Source organism: Athene noctua, chromosome 3, assembly GCF_965140245.1.
Source record: "Athene noctua chromosome 3, bAthNoc1.hap1.1, whole genome shotgun sequence".
NCBI classification, from domain to species: domain Eukaryota; kingdom Metazoa; phylum Chordata; class Aves; order Strigiformes; family Strigidae; genus Athene; species Athene noctua.
Window position 1 is genome coordinate 24077486 of NC_134039.1, and position 13118 is coordinate 24090603.

The following is a 13118-nucleotide window of genomic DNA, read 5'->3' on the forward strand; positions in this document are numbered from 1 at the left end:
CTGAAAGGGGGATGTCAGCGGTGCACACCCATGAATGTGCATGAGACATTCCAGTGCACTTGCATGCACCTTGACTCTGCAGTGCTAATGGGAATAAAGCCTTCTATTTAATACAGCTATTAACCTATGAGCCTACATACATCCTACACAACACAGATCAGCTTTCCATTGTTATTAAGGATAAACATGCTATTTTGAATTCACTCAGGGAAACTCCTAAGAACACACAAGTTGACATTTAAATATATTACATATGAATTCACTACATATGCCATTGTTTTCTCCTATTTTATGTCGGTGGTTTGCTCTTTATCTTGAGGAAAATAACTAACCTTTAGACAACTGTCTGACCTTCTCTATGTTCACACTGGCCATACCAAAAGCCTATTGGTATCCTTTTGGGTCTCTGAAGTACCCCCTCTTAAGGTAGTCAACGCCCAGGATACAAGGGGCTGCTGGGCCAGTTACAATGGGATGTTTTCCCCACTTATCCCCAGTCAGGCTAACCTTGGCCTCCAGTACTGACAGTTCTTGACATCCCTCTGTCACTCCTGAGATCCAGCTAAGTTCTGCCCCTCTATAACCTGATGGTATTAACATACACTGTGCCCTGGTGTCAACCAAAGCTTGGTACTTCTGTGGATTTGATGTGCCAGGCCATCAAATCCACACTGTCCAATACACTCATTCATCCCTTTCCTCCTCCTGGCTGCAGGCAGGGGCCCTCTATTCCCTTTCTTGGTCGGAGTATTCACTGTCTGACCCTTGCCGTGCCAGGCTGGAGATTCCTTCATCAGGGTCAAGGGAGGTGATCTCAGTATTCCTGTATCTGGGATATTGCTGATTACTTTCTTGTGGTTTTATGCCAGCTACATTAACAACCTTCTTGGATGTCTTCTTCTTGGCAGGGGTCTTTCCTTGCAATTCATGTACATGAGCTTCCAACTTAAAGGTGGGTTGGCCATCCCACTTCCTCATGTCCCCACCCTGGTCACGCAGGAAGAACCAATATTTGCCACATGTCACGTGCCTGGGTTTCCCTTTCCCCCTGACTGGGGTGGAAGAGAAATGATTTCTTGGGGTGCTCCTGGCACCCAGGGCGCTTGCCCATAGAAATGAGGAGGTACCAAGACTTTTCATCAAAGTTCTGAAGCCAGGAAGAGACTGCCTCCACAGTTGGTGTACATCTTAGTCCTTCTCCCACATCCATTTCTGGGTAGTACATGGCAGCCAAGCTGGCAGAATATGAGGATGGTGCACCTTTAATCACCTTCCTCCACATGGCCCATGTGCACAGGACATCCTCTGGATTTTCAGGGGCTTTATCATTATCTGGATCACCACAGTTGACTTCCAGCACTGCTAATTCTCTCAGGTACTGGACACCTTCCTCTGCAGTAGCCCACTTCCCTGGGCAGTTGTCCATAAGATCTTCCTTGAAAGGATATCTTGCTCTAACACTTGAAAGGAGCCATCTCCACAGACTGCAAATTGCTGGATCTTTTCCAATTCCCCTTTCAATTCCTCGATTTCTAGCAAGGGAACCCAGCTGTTGGGCTTCCTTACCTTCCAGCTGTTGAGCATCCACCCCATTATCCCAGCATCGCAGCAGCCAGGCAGCAATCCACTCACCCAGCTGGCGGCAATAGTCTTTCCGCAGATGTCACAGTTCTGATGACGTCAGGGATCGGGTAGTTTCTGCCTCCTGTTTGAGTTCTGTTATTCCCTCTTCCAATCCCTTTGCTGGAGGACCAGCTTCTTCCTCTTCTTTCTCCTCCCTTATTCATCGAGGGTATGGGCCTGTTGTTCTCTTTGTCCACTGTTTCTTTTTGACTACTGGGGCAATCTCTGCTGTTGTTGTTTGAGTCCCCATGTCAACCACAGTCCTTTGAGAGTACTGAACTGTAGCTCGATAAGCATAGGCCAGGCCCCAGTACAGGGCTAGAAGCTGCTGATTTTCACTGGGATAGGCAAGGCACCCTTCTATCAGGTGGTGTGTCAATTTTGTGGGATTGCTTGCCTGTTCAGGGGTAAGATTCCAGGATATGGGAGGCGATAACCGTCCTAGAAATCTGCCCAAATCCTTCCACTCCCCCTGCCACCCAGGGACAGGCTGCCTCAGGGCACATTTTGGTATTGACTCATCCAAAATTTGCCTTCTCAAAAGCGTATTGAGCTCCACACAACCCACAATAGGCAAACAGCATTAATGAACAGTATCAAAGAGCTAACATAAGGATGAATAAGTACCTCGGGAGCCTGAAGAATAAAACCACCCATGATGGTGGTTTCATTCTGCAGCCATTCTCCCAGCATGTTCCTGAGCTTAGCAAAATAAAGATAAGCAGCTCAACAAACAAACCCGTGACCAGCACAAGTACTTGTTGTTTAATAACTGCTATAGCACACAATATAAAACTGCTGTTGTCATGCCCCACATTGGGCACCAAAAAAGGCTGTGGCGGTTTGACCTTGTCTAAATACCAGGTACCCACCAAGTCACCCTATCACTTTCCCCCCCTTCCCCCTTTTTCCTCAACAGGGCAAAGAGGGGAAAGAAAATAAGATACAAAAAAAACCCCAAACCAACCCTTGTGGGTAAAACAAAAGCAGTTTTAATGTAAGTAAAGAAAAGCAAAGCAAGGTCTGCATGCAGAAGCAGAAAAAGAAAACAGATTTATTCTCTACTTCCCATTAACAGGCGATGTTGGGCCTTCTCAGGAAGCAGGGCTCCAACACACATAGTAGTTGCCTTGGGGGACCAAGGGTGACCCCACCCCCTTCCTCATTTTTTACAGCTTTATACTCAAGCAGAGGTCATATGGTCTGGAATATCCCTTTGGTCAGTTCGGATCAGCTGTCCTGGTTGTGTGCCCTCCCAAGATCTTGCCCACCCCATCCTACTGAGGGGAAAAATGTTGGAAAGAGCTTTGGTGCTGTGTAAGCACTGCTCAGCAGTAGCCACACCACCAGTGTGATATCAACACCCTGCCAGCTCCCAGCATAAACCACAGCACCATGAGGGCTGCTATAGGGGAAAACCAGTTCCAGCTCAGCCAGACCCAGTACACCTATTCAGGACTGTACTTTCTGACATGGCCTCAAAAAACCTCTTCATTACTTCCCATGGACAACTTCTAGCTCAGAAAGAGCTTGCTCCCCGTTTTCTGGCCAAGTTATGAATTAAAGATTTTTACTTGGGAAGGGAAAGAAAGATTCCTTGTTATGATGAATTAAATCATCAGCACAACAGATCTTTTCACTGCAGTTAAGACAGTGAACAAAGACTAGCCACAACTTAGCCTTGTAGAACATTTTGAAGGTTTGGGCAGTGGACACCAGAAAAACACTGTCTCTTGGCTCTAAGCAGCAGTTCAGTCGGGCTGAGTAACCCTGAATATCCAGTCATAGTCTGAGTATTTTGTATTAAAAATAATTCTTTCACATCCATTGGGTAGTAGTAGTGGTACTTCAGCAGCAAAAAGCAGAATGGAACTAAGCCACATTTATGTCAGCAAGAGCCAGCAACACTTAGCATGTTTGAGAATCTCAGGCTGCATAAGTTGCATACATAGAGCATTACTTTGTGATCCTAACACTTCCAGAAAACAATCACAGTTAAAGGTGAAGGCCTTGCACATTGAGAAGGAATTGTTACATACAAAAGCCTACTTAAGCAAAGATGCATGGGTCTCAAATCTCCAGTCTCCTACAATGTTGGGTCAACACTTTTTCATAGCCTAAAGGTTACTCTACTTTTGCACTCAGCCAAAACTTTTTTACAATTTTGCTTTATTTGCTGTTCTCTGTGTCCCTTACTACATGTACACAAACTGGTAACACCTTAAGCCCACTATGAACAAGACCAGAATTTTGTATTTGGTGCATGCAGGAAAAGCCCCTTTTCAGTGACAAGGACAGCAGGCACATAAGAGTGCAGACTTTGGCCCAAGGAATCTTTTCTTCAATGCATTCACTGCTGGCAACTGCAGAGAGTAATTCAAGCCCAAATAAAAACTCTATCTTGGCAAAATCATTCTTTAGGGTGCATAACCAACATGGAAGAAACAGGGTTTTGTTGATGTACAACAAAACATTCCCATCAACCCCCAATCAAGCATCTAATTTGTGCCACTAGTGCTGAACGCAGAGCCTTTCTTCAGCATCATGGATGAGCCTCTAAAATGGGTCCCCCGTAGTTAATACAGCCCTTATTATGCATAAATTAAACTTCAGAGCAGCACAAACTTTGCATGCTTTCCTCCATTTCCTTGACAGTAATGACCCCTCCTGACAGCCATGTCCCATCTAATTCCAGCTTCCCAGATGTGAAATTTTAGTGGTCAATGAGCAAGCTTATTTGCTTTGTGTAAGCCAAATACTGGCTCAAAGTATTTATTTTTAGCTAGGTTGTTAATCCCAGAAAGAGGTATGCATGTAAATACAAGTCAAAAGACTTTAAGAATTCTTTAAGTATTCCATATCCAGTGCTTTCAAACCTGGGGAAAGTAAAATAATCACAATACATGCTAACAGTGCAGTTAGAAACAAACTTTATTGTTGGAGTTTGAAATTATTTACACAATATAAATCTCTTTGAAAGGTACATTACTTCATTTAATCAAGGGTAGAAGGCCTTATAATAGCTCCAATAACATTTACTTGAAAAGATTTACAATTCACTCCAGTGGATAAATGATGCATCTAAACTCCACAACATACAAGAAGGGTCATGGGGACTTTCTGAGGGATGACAGTGCTGGAAGGTGACAAAGGCTTATTTGTAAATTGAACTTATTCACAGGACATAACTGGATTTGTGTTTAAAAGAACACTGAAAAATATGCAGCAACAAAAAACCCACGCAAAATGGAATATATCCCTAATATGCTATGGCCCTGTTTCTGCAGGTATTTTAAAGGATTTTAGATAGCTGGGTTGAGAGGCTTGACACAGAACCAGTGAATCTAAATCATATTTAAGAAAGACTGGATACACTTGCAGTGCTGAGACTATTCAAAGCACCTGTGTACAAAGCAGCATTATTAACTACCACAGACTGCATCTGATATACAAAATGTTAAAAGGAACATTTCTCCCCCCCAAAAAATTCATAAGCTGAAGACTTGACACCTACCATTTTTTGATAACACTTAAGAATTACCACTATCAAAAGCTTACAAACACATACTTTTTTCCAGTTCACACTGCATTTTATGGCATTGTATATTAACATTTTTCTTGTTTTTCTTCCATGGTCTCTTTCATCTTGTGTTTTGAATGGATCTCTATGTGGAGAAAAAACCCACAGCATAGAAAAAACACAGCTTCAATACCTCAAAAATAGGCTGGTGCAGTATCTGAAGTTATTTCAGCATTTATTTTTGAAGCTTGTTAAGAGTTCAAGTAATTTGCTTTCTAAATGTTTATAGAGATTCTAATTTTCACCAAGTTTTCTGTGTGTGAGCCCTCTATAAACAATCAAATCAAACATATTTGGGAACTCCATAAAGTTCCACACCATAGGGAACCTGAGACATCAGCACAAATTTGGAAGGCTACAGGAACAGCTAATGCAAAGTCCTGAACCAGAAGTTTGGTAATCTGGTGAAATCTGGTCACCTGTTCTATAATCATAATTGACTTCAGGGCCATTCCAGTCAGTTTTTTGACATTTCACAATAATAAAAGTTTATTAAGAGAACTTAGTACAGACTACCACCTACACTATTAAATACACAGAAAAGCCCAACACACACTTAAGTGTTGAAAATTAATCAACTGCATAGAGGTTTTTTTAATAATCTTTTGGAATGCTTCTTCCTTCTTCCCCCAGGCTGACTTGTTTCCTAATCACAAGAACTTAATTTCTACGGATCAGATGACTGAAAAAGTCACTTAAATAACCAACCAAACAATGCTTTTGCTAGTGTCTCAGCACATCATTTTGACAGAGCACCTCCGTACAACTGGCACATGCAAATGTTTCACATATGTTCCTTTCCACTCCGGAGGTCTAAGCACCACAAAGTTTGGCTTCTTCTGACATGTCCCATCTGGATGTGTGGTTTTCTAACGGCTGAAAGCCACTTCCTTAAAAGTTGTGTGGTTGGCTAAGAGAACACCTGCCTTGCAGAAGATCAAAGGTCATGGCTTCTTATGTCTTTCACAACTAATGAAAACAATGAGCTTGCAGCCCACAGTAATAAAAAGGAAAAAGAATCAATCAGCTGCAGGACTGCTCAACATCAGCCCTGCATTACCTCAAGGTCTGATCAAATGCATTCTCTTCTACTATAATTAACAACCTGCATGGTGTGGAAGAGATGACAGGAGACAATAGCTAATTCAGTAGTTTAGTAATCTAGTACACTTTAGAAGGCATCCAAGAACACTAAACAATACAAAAACATTAGAACAAATCAAGAATAGACAGCCACCTTAAATGCAGACAGGTAAAATGTGGTCAATCTCCTCTGCAAGCTACAGTAAGGACTCCCCCAAATAACAGATTATATTCCATCGGGTTATAGAACAAAGTTTTGTTTAATCAGAAAGTTACCCAAATTTGATTTTTCTTTCAGTAGGAGTAACAAAAGAATATTTTGTAAGCTTTTATTAGCTACCAAAGACTTTAAAAAAAACACTGAACTACATTTTGAAACAAACTTTACCCTTTACAGTCTGCTCTTGTCCTTAAACCATTCAAGTAACTAAGCATATCCAAAGCTGAAGCTTGAGTTTCCATGTGAACTATTTCCTTTTACTGTTATTTACTGAGTCTTTTGACTAATACTTCTTTGATAAGCTCAATTCCCAGGACCCCAGTAACCTTCAGTGCCAACGCTGATAAGCATGCATACCTTTCACCTGATGAAGGTAAAGCTGACAGGATGTACAAACTGTATCAAGATCGATTTGTCAGATGGACAATGAGACTAGCACACCAGTACTTTCCAACAGTTAAATACAGAAGTGACAAGAATAAGCTAACAGCTTGAAGGACACTATGGAGGAGTTCAAAACAGACAGTGAAAGGCAACAGTAATGAAATATAGTCGAGCATTTGGGGAAAACATCTATGCTTCCAAGATTAAAGGCCTCTTCATAAAGGGACTTCTTACACACAAAAATTCTGTTGAAAAGTCACATACTGACAAAACAACGCAGGAAATAGTAATAATTAAATATGGAAAGGAAGTTTTTATATTCATGTTTCCCCTGATGAAGTACAGTTGTGGGCACAGAGAGGAGGTGGAGGGAATGACACACAGGAAGAATACCTCAGATAAGTTTCAAATAGCCTAAAGGGGCTACAAATAGGAAAATGACTGGCAGAACTATTTTAGTGCTTTGGGCATTTATTATAGGCATTTAAAAGATATCACCTAATCCTAGTATAAGGCTATATACACAAAAAACATTTAAGTTGGGGGACTTCTATCACAACTAACTCAATTGGTGTCACCATGGGAGCGCACACTGTTACGAGTACTTCAATTCAACATGCTTATGTTAAGGAGTTACCATCATTCAAGAATGTATAGGAAATTTTTGGAAATTTAAGTAAACAATTTTAACAGCTTTCCTATACCACAGGTACATGTACCTCTGACACACAGTCCTATTATTAGTATAGATTTTCTCTTCATCTTAGTACTCCTTTATTCCCAGAATCATTCCCAAGAGCAAGATGCCAAAAAAGCTAAAGGGAGAAAAAGATGCTGGATGCCCAAGGCTATAAATGGGTACCTTAACATAAAACTATTATGCTCTGTTACAGGTCAATTTAATAAAAGAAGTCTGCACACAGAGTTAGATTTCTTCTTTACATCAAGGTTTCTACAAAATAGGAGAGAATACAATGCAATACACAAGTTCATAAATGCAAGATACAGTACAATTCACACTAATTTACAAATGGTTATTTACACTGTTTTATATACATATACAGTCAGACCTGGTTAATGCAAATTGGGTGAGTCCTTTAAAATGCAAATTAAAGAAGTATAAATGAAGGAATTTAAAATTATGTGACAAAAGATAATTATCATTCAGAAATCTCTAATGCTTAGGTGACCTAAGAAATTAGACATGAATTAGCCAGATCTGACCGCAGAAATGAGAAGAAAAATTCAGACTATTCTGCTTTACAAAAGCAACCAGGCCACTATGGTCTACTGACTTGATGCTATTTATGCAAGAATGCCATTACTAATAACCCTCTTTATATTTACAATATAGATTTAACTACAGAAAGAGTTATTAATTTTGGCATTCACGCCCTTAGCTTAACATAAAGGCAACAGAATATCTTCTTGGCAAGTTACAGTCAAAACTACTACAGGATGTTTCTAGAGCTCATTTATTGTCCTTCATCTTAACATTGCCAGTAGAGACTGAGATAAATTAATTGAAACAAGTACATGTTCTCTACTTCAGTGCTCTAGTACCTAACTTACATTCAGAATGTCCTGTATTCACAGTTTCAAGCTCCCTTATAATCTGCAATGAATGCTATTGCAAATTACTGCTTCAAACTTAACGTATCTGTAGATATTCCTTAGCAAGTGAGAACATCACTGGCTCAAATGGATGTGGAACAAGGCTCAAGGTAACTGGCATTTTATTTTGGAAAGTGTTTTACGGTATTTCCTCAGAATTTATCAGGATTTGTTTTAATCTGCACTTGTCTTGAAAGAAAGCTGATGCAAAGCAGCATTTAAGTGTGTAAAATGGATTTCAACATGCAAAATGAAAGCCTCTACCAGTACTGCAAAGTCAGCCACTGTAACCTGTGATAATCCTTGTGCTTCTTCGAAGTGGCTCAGGAAAAGCTTGCAGTATTTACTATCTGCTTCAAAGTGCTTTTACGAGACTCAGTGGAACTTCACTCCACAAGAATGAGATTGAGCTGCGCTCATGAAGAGCTTCAGTTCTGCAGAAGCAAACTTCCACTCCTACAGTTATTGCTACTTGAGCTATACAAACAAAAATACTACTGAAAAAAATTACACTAACTCCAAACTCCATACTGGTACCTGAAAAAAGAATGTTTTTTGCTAACTGTTGGGAAAGTTAGGATCTGTCAAGTGTTAGATTTCCCAAGACCAAGTGAACTTCAGAGTATTTTTCAAATATTTCACAAATACAAAAGCAACACTGACAGAAATAAAGACACCTCTTGAAGAAAATAGTGGTAAGATTTCAAAAATTTTATCAATCTTGCTTCCAAGCAGATCTTGCTGAACTTAAAGGGACTACACCAAGACAGCAGGGTATTATTCAACATATGTCAATAATGTCAACAGAGAGAAAACAGGCAAAATTAAAGTCTTCAGTGCTTTCATGAGCTCTAGCAACATCCTTGATAACTGCTACAAAGGAAAATATGTCTACTTCAGCTACTTGTTTCTATTTAACTACAAAGAAAATCTGTCCAGTATAATAGCCTCCAGCTAAGAAATGCTAACAAAAACGGATACCTAGTTTCAAATTACAAAAAAATCCCAGTTGTCCCATTTGTATTAAGATTTTTAAGGTTTTCACTAAAGGAAATAAAATAAAATTGGAAACATTCAGAGATGAATAAAAACAAGGGGGAAAAAATCCCAAGCCTTGCTTTTGTAAAATAACAGAATGCCATTCAAAATGGTCTTCAAAGGTGAAAATTTCTCACATAAATTTGTCCTGAATCAATCCAAGCTTTTGTAAAGCACATATGTATATGTATGTGTACATATGTATACACACATACACACAGCAGTGTGCCATAAAGCAATTTTGAATAATTATCTTTGTTGGAGTCTGTACAACAGACTCCCCATAATATTTACTCTTCAGGTAAGCTTGTGTTCACATGTGTATATGCACACACACAGACTTTGTACATGTGGGCACTTATGTGACCAAAGTGCAAAGTTTTTCAGAGTATAAGCAGAGTTGAGCACATGCCTGCCCAACTCCACACTGCATTGTTGGTTTTTAGTTTTGTTGTGGGGTTTTTTTCCCTTCCCCCATCCCACCCCCAGCCCCTTTCATATTTAAAGCCTCTTTTCCATACAAACTTATACATTGTTTTAAGTAAACATTTTCTTTTCAATTCACATTTTTTAATCCAGACCATTCTTGGTATAACAGCTTTAAGAATTAAGAAAACGTGTGTGATGATCAAAGCCCCATTGTTCAAGTCATATACTTTTCCATATTATCCTTCAAACTGGAGACTTTGAAAAGTAATTTGCTGCCACAGAAAAAAAAAAAGACAGACATACCAGAATCTGCAACTACAGGACCAAGCATTTAAGACTAGAACCCAAGGGCAAAGCAGAAAAATGTCAACAAATATGCTAACTGTAAACCTAAGTGTCTTGCTCCCCAGTGCAACAGGATTTCTGTTCACTAATTTTCAGTTCAATAGTCCATTCCACTAGATATTGCTGAAGCACATCAAATAGACACCAGAATAGTGTTCAAATTTAGAATCAAGTTTCAAAGAGGAATATAGATTTGGAATAGTGGTCTTTTGCTTTAAAAGTACACTTAATAAACAAGCAGCTTTCTCACAGAAGTTAGAGATGATGGTACATATCCCTCAAAGAATCTGACGGCCACAGAATTTCACATTTCTACAGATTAACACATCAGTATAGAAAAAAAAAATCAAAACATTAGCTTTTCAGCAAGCTGGCTGATTCTTATACAAAAGCAAAGTACCATAATATGAAAAGCTACCTTGTTCTTTTTTTAAAAAAGAGGGAAAAAATAAAAATCATCCTAACCTTTGTCCTTAGTTACACCATACTGGTGTTCTTACAAGTCTATTATTACTCATTTTGCTTCTATACATCTAAAAGGTTAATATTCTCTGACCATGTTTTCTTTAATATAAGTTAATGCAACTTCAATAAAATAAGTTGTTAAACAAATCCTTTGGAACAACTTCACTGTTTGCACCCAACTTTTACAAAAACTGATGAAAGCAGCAATGGAATCATGTTAAACTTACAATAAATAATTCACATACAACATATGTTAAATTACAAAGAAGGATTAAATTGCCATTTCTACAACTTATAAATTTAGCAAGTTTCTAATCTGTTTTATATCAACAGCAGTACATATGCTCTTCATATTAAATTTAACATTGAAGGACTGTTTAGAGGCATTATTTATAAAGCAAGAACCAAGTGAGCATTATAGAACTCCAAAAAATGTTTAGCTTTTTTCCAGTATCTGTTCTTAGAAAAGATTTAGGGTTGTCTATCCACTTGGTAAGTTTCTTCCTCTTCATTACTCAGGAAGAGTCAATGTCATGACCTCCAGCTTCATTTTGAAATACTGGTTAAACCGAACAATTGAATACCTATTCAAAGGGAGAGAGAGATTTGAAGTTAAGAGCTGGCAACTACTAACATGAGAACAGCCATGCCAAGTATGACTAGTTGAAAGTCCACCTACCCCCAGTACCCCACTTCCAACACTGACCCTTCACAACTGCCAAAGGAAGAAATTAATAACAGAGCAAGCATATAATGGTACTTCCCACCACCCCCCAGCTTGCAAGATAAATAAATGCTGTTCCAGGATTATCATGGTGGTGAGTTTGTGTTTAATAGATCTTAATAGACTGTCGAAATACTGACAACTACAATTCCAGAGAAATCTGATCTTGATCATTGCAAGAATGAAGTTTTATTCAAAACTGACAAGTTTGGAGTTCTATCACCTATGCTTTAACTTGTTTTTTTCTGCCATCTAGCGGTTACTAACAAGTACTTCTACTTGAGAATAGTCACAAGAAGGAATTCATTCACACTTGTCTCATTTACAAAATGACACAACAAAGCCTAGTAAACTGGCTTAGTCACTGAGAAAGATTCGAAAGTGAGACCTTTTACCAAGCTAAATTATTTATCACCTTGCCCAGTCCCCTATGGAGAGATGAATTCCTCTGCTTGTTGCCATGAAAGACCATTTGAAAAAATGTCAGAGACACACATCATATCTACCCAAAACAGAACGTGACTGGCCAGTGTCTCAAGCAACAGAACTTAACATTCACTGGCATTACAAGAACTCTTAAAAAAAAAGATTAGGAATTCCCAAGATCAACACTCCATTCAATAAGAATAAACAAAGTAAACAAGCTCTTTTGTACAAGAGTCCCATTTCTTGACTCTTGCAGTTTGGAAATGTAAGTCTTCTGACAGATGGTACACCACACAGACCAACTTGACTTTTATGCCCTTGTCTCTCCACAAAACAACTTAATGCCCAAAAGCATTTACTCCTCTAGTTATCTTTCTTGCCTTGTTATACCATGTGTTTTAGCCAGGGGCACATACTAATTTAGAGAACTTACAGCAAGAAAAAGTATAGACAACTTTTACTGTCTTGTTTCCTCTTAAAAATTAAGAGTATATTATAGTATGCTCGTATCCATCAGGTCTGTTGCTCAGACCTCGGTTTGATAGCCAGGGTGCTGGACTAGATGGCCCCACAGGTCCCTTTCCGGCCTCAAGTATTTTATAATCATGTGCAGCAAGTGCACTTACCCTAGAAAATCAAAGTCAATGGTGGAATATTTGGCTTGAATTAGAGCCCACAATCCCCAAAAGAAGTGTGAAGCCTGAAAGAAAAAAAATGTTTAGTGAAAGATTAACATTATATAAAATCCAACATGTAAACATATTCTTACATTGAGACAGAATTATATACAAGACAACTCTCAAAACACAATCTTCTGTAAAGTTGTTTCATATCTCTTTAGTAAAGAGATTGGTAAACAAGTATAGAAATAATTACTGGCCATTGGAGGAATAAATCCATTGGCCTTCTGATTCTCCATGTGTTGCTTTCAAGAAAAATAATGTTGCATTTATAAAACAGGTCATCTATTAAGCAGTCTGTTATACAACCCTATACAACATCATGTTAAAAAATGCACAGAAGTACAACTATCTCATTCTACTGAATAAATATATATGTATTGTTCTACATAGAGTATTCAACTGTAGTGCAAATATAAAATTCCTTTTGATTCTTTGATTATAACCCTTAGGCCATTATAAATACAACTCACTTTCACTACTGACTTGGACAAAGAGTTACAATCT

At 38.7% G+C, this 13118-nt stretch overlaps 1 protein-coding gene across 1 annotated transcript in view; it reads right to left on the reverse strand.

Annotated features, from left to right (window-relative positions):
* Positions 1-7810: 7810 nt before the first annotated feature.
* Positions 7811-13118, reverse strand: part of ETNK1 (ethanolamine kinase 1) — a 30335-nt gene continuing 25027 nt past the window's right edge. The window contains exons 7-8 of the mRNA XM_074902284.1: positions 12558-12631; positions 7811-11365 (exon numbers count right to left, since the gene is read on the reverse strand). Coding sequence (XP_074758385.1) covers positions 11293-11365; positions 12558-12631 — 147 coding nt within the window. The 3' untranslated portion in view covers positions 7811-11292. The remainder of the gene's footprint in view (positions 11366-12557; positions 12632-13118) is intronic.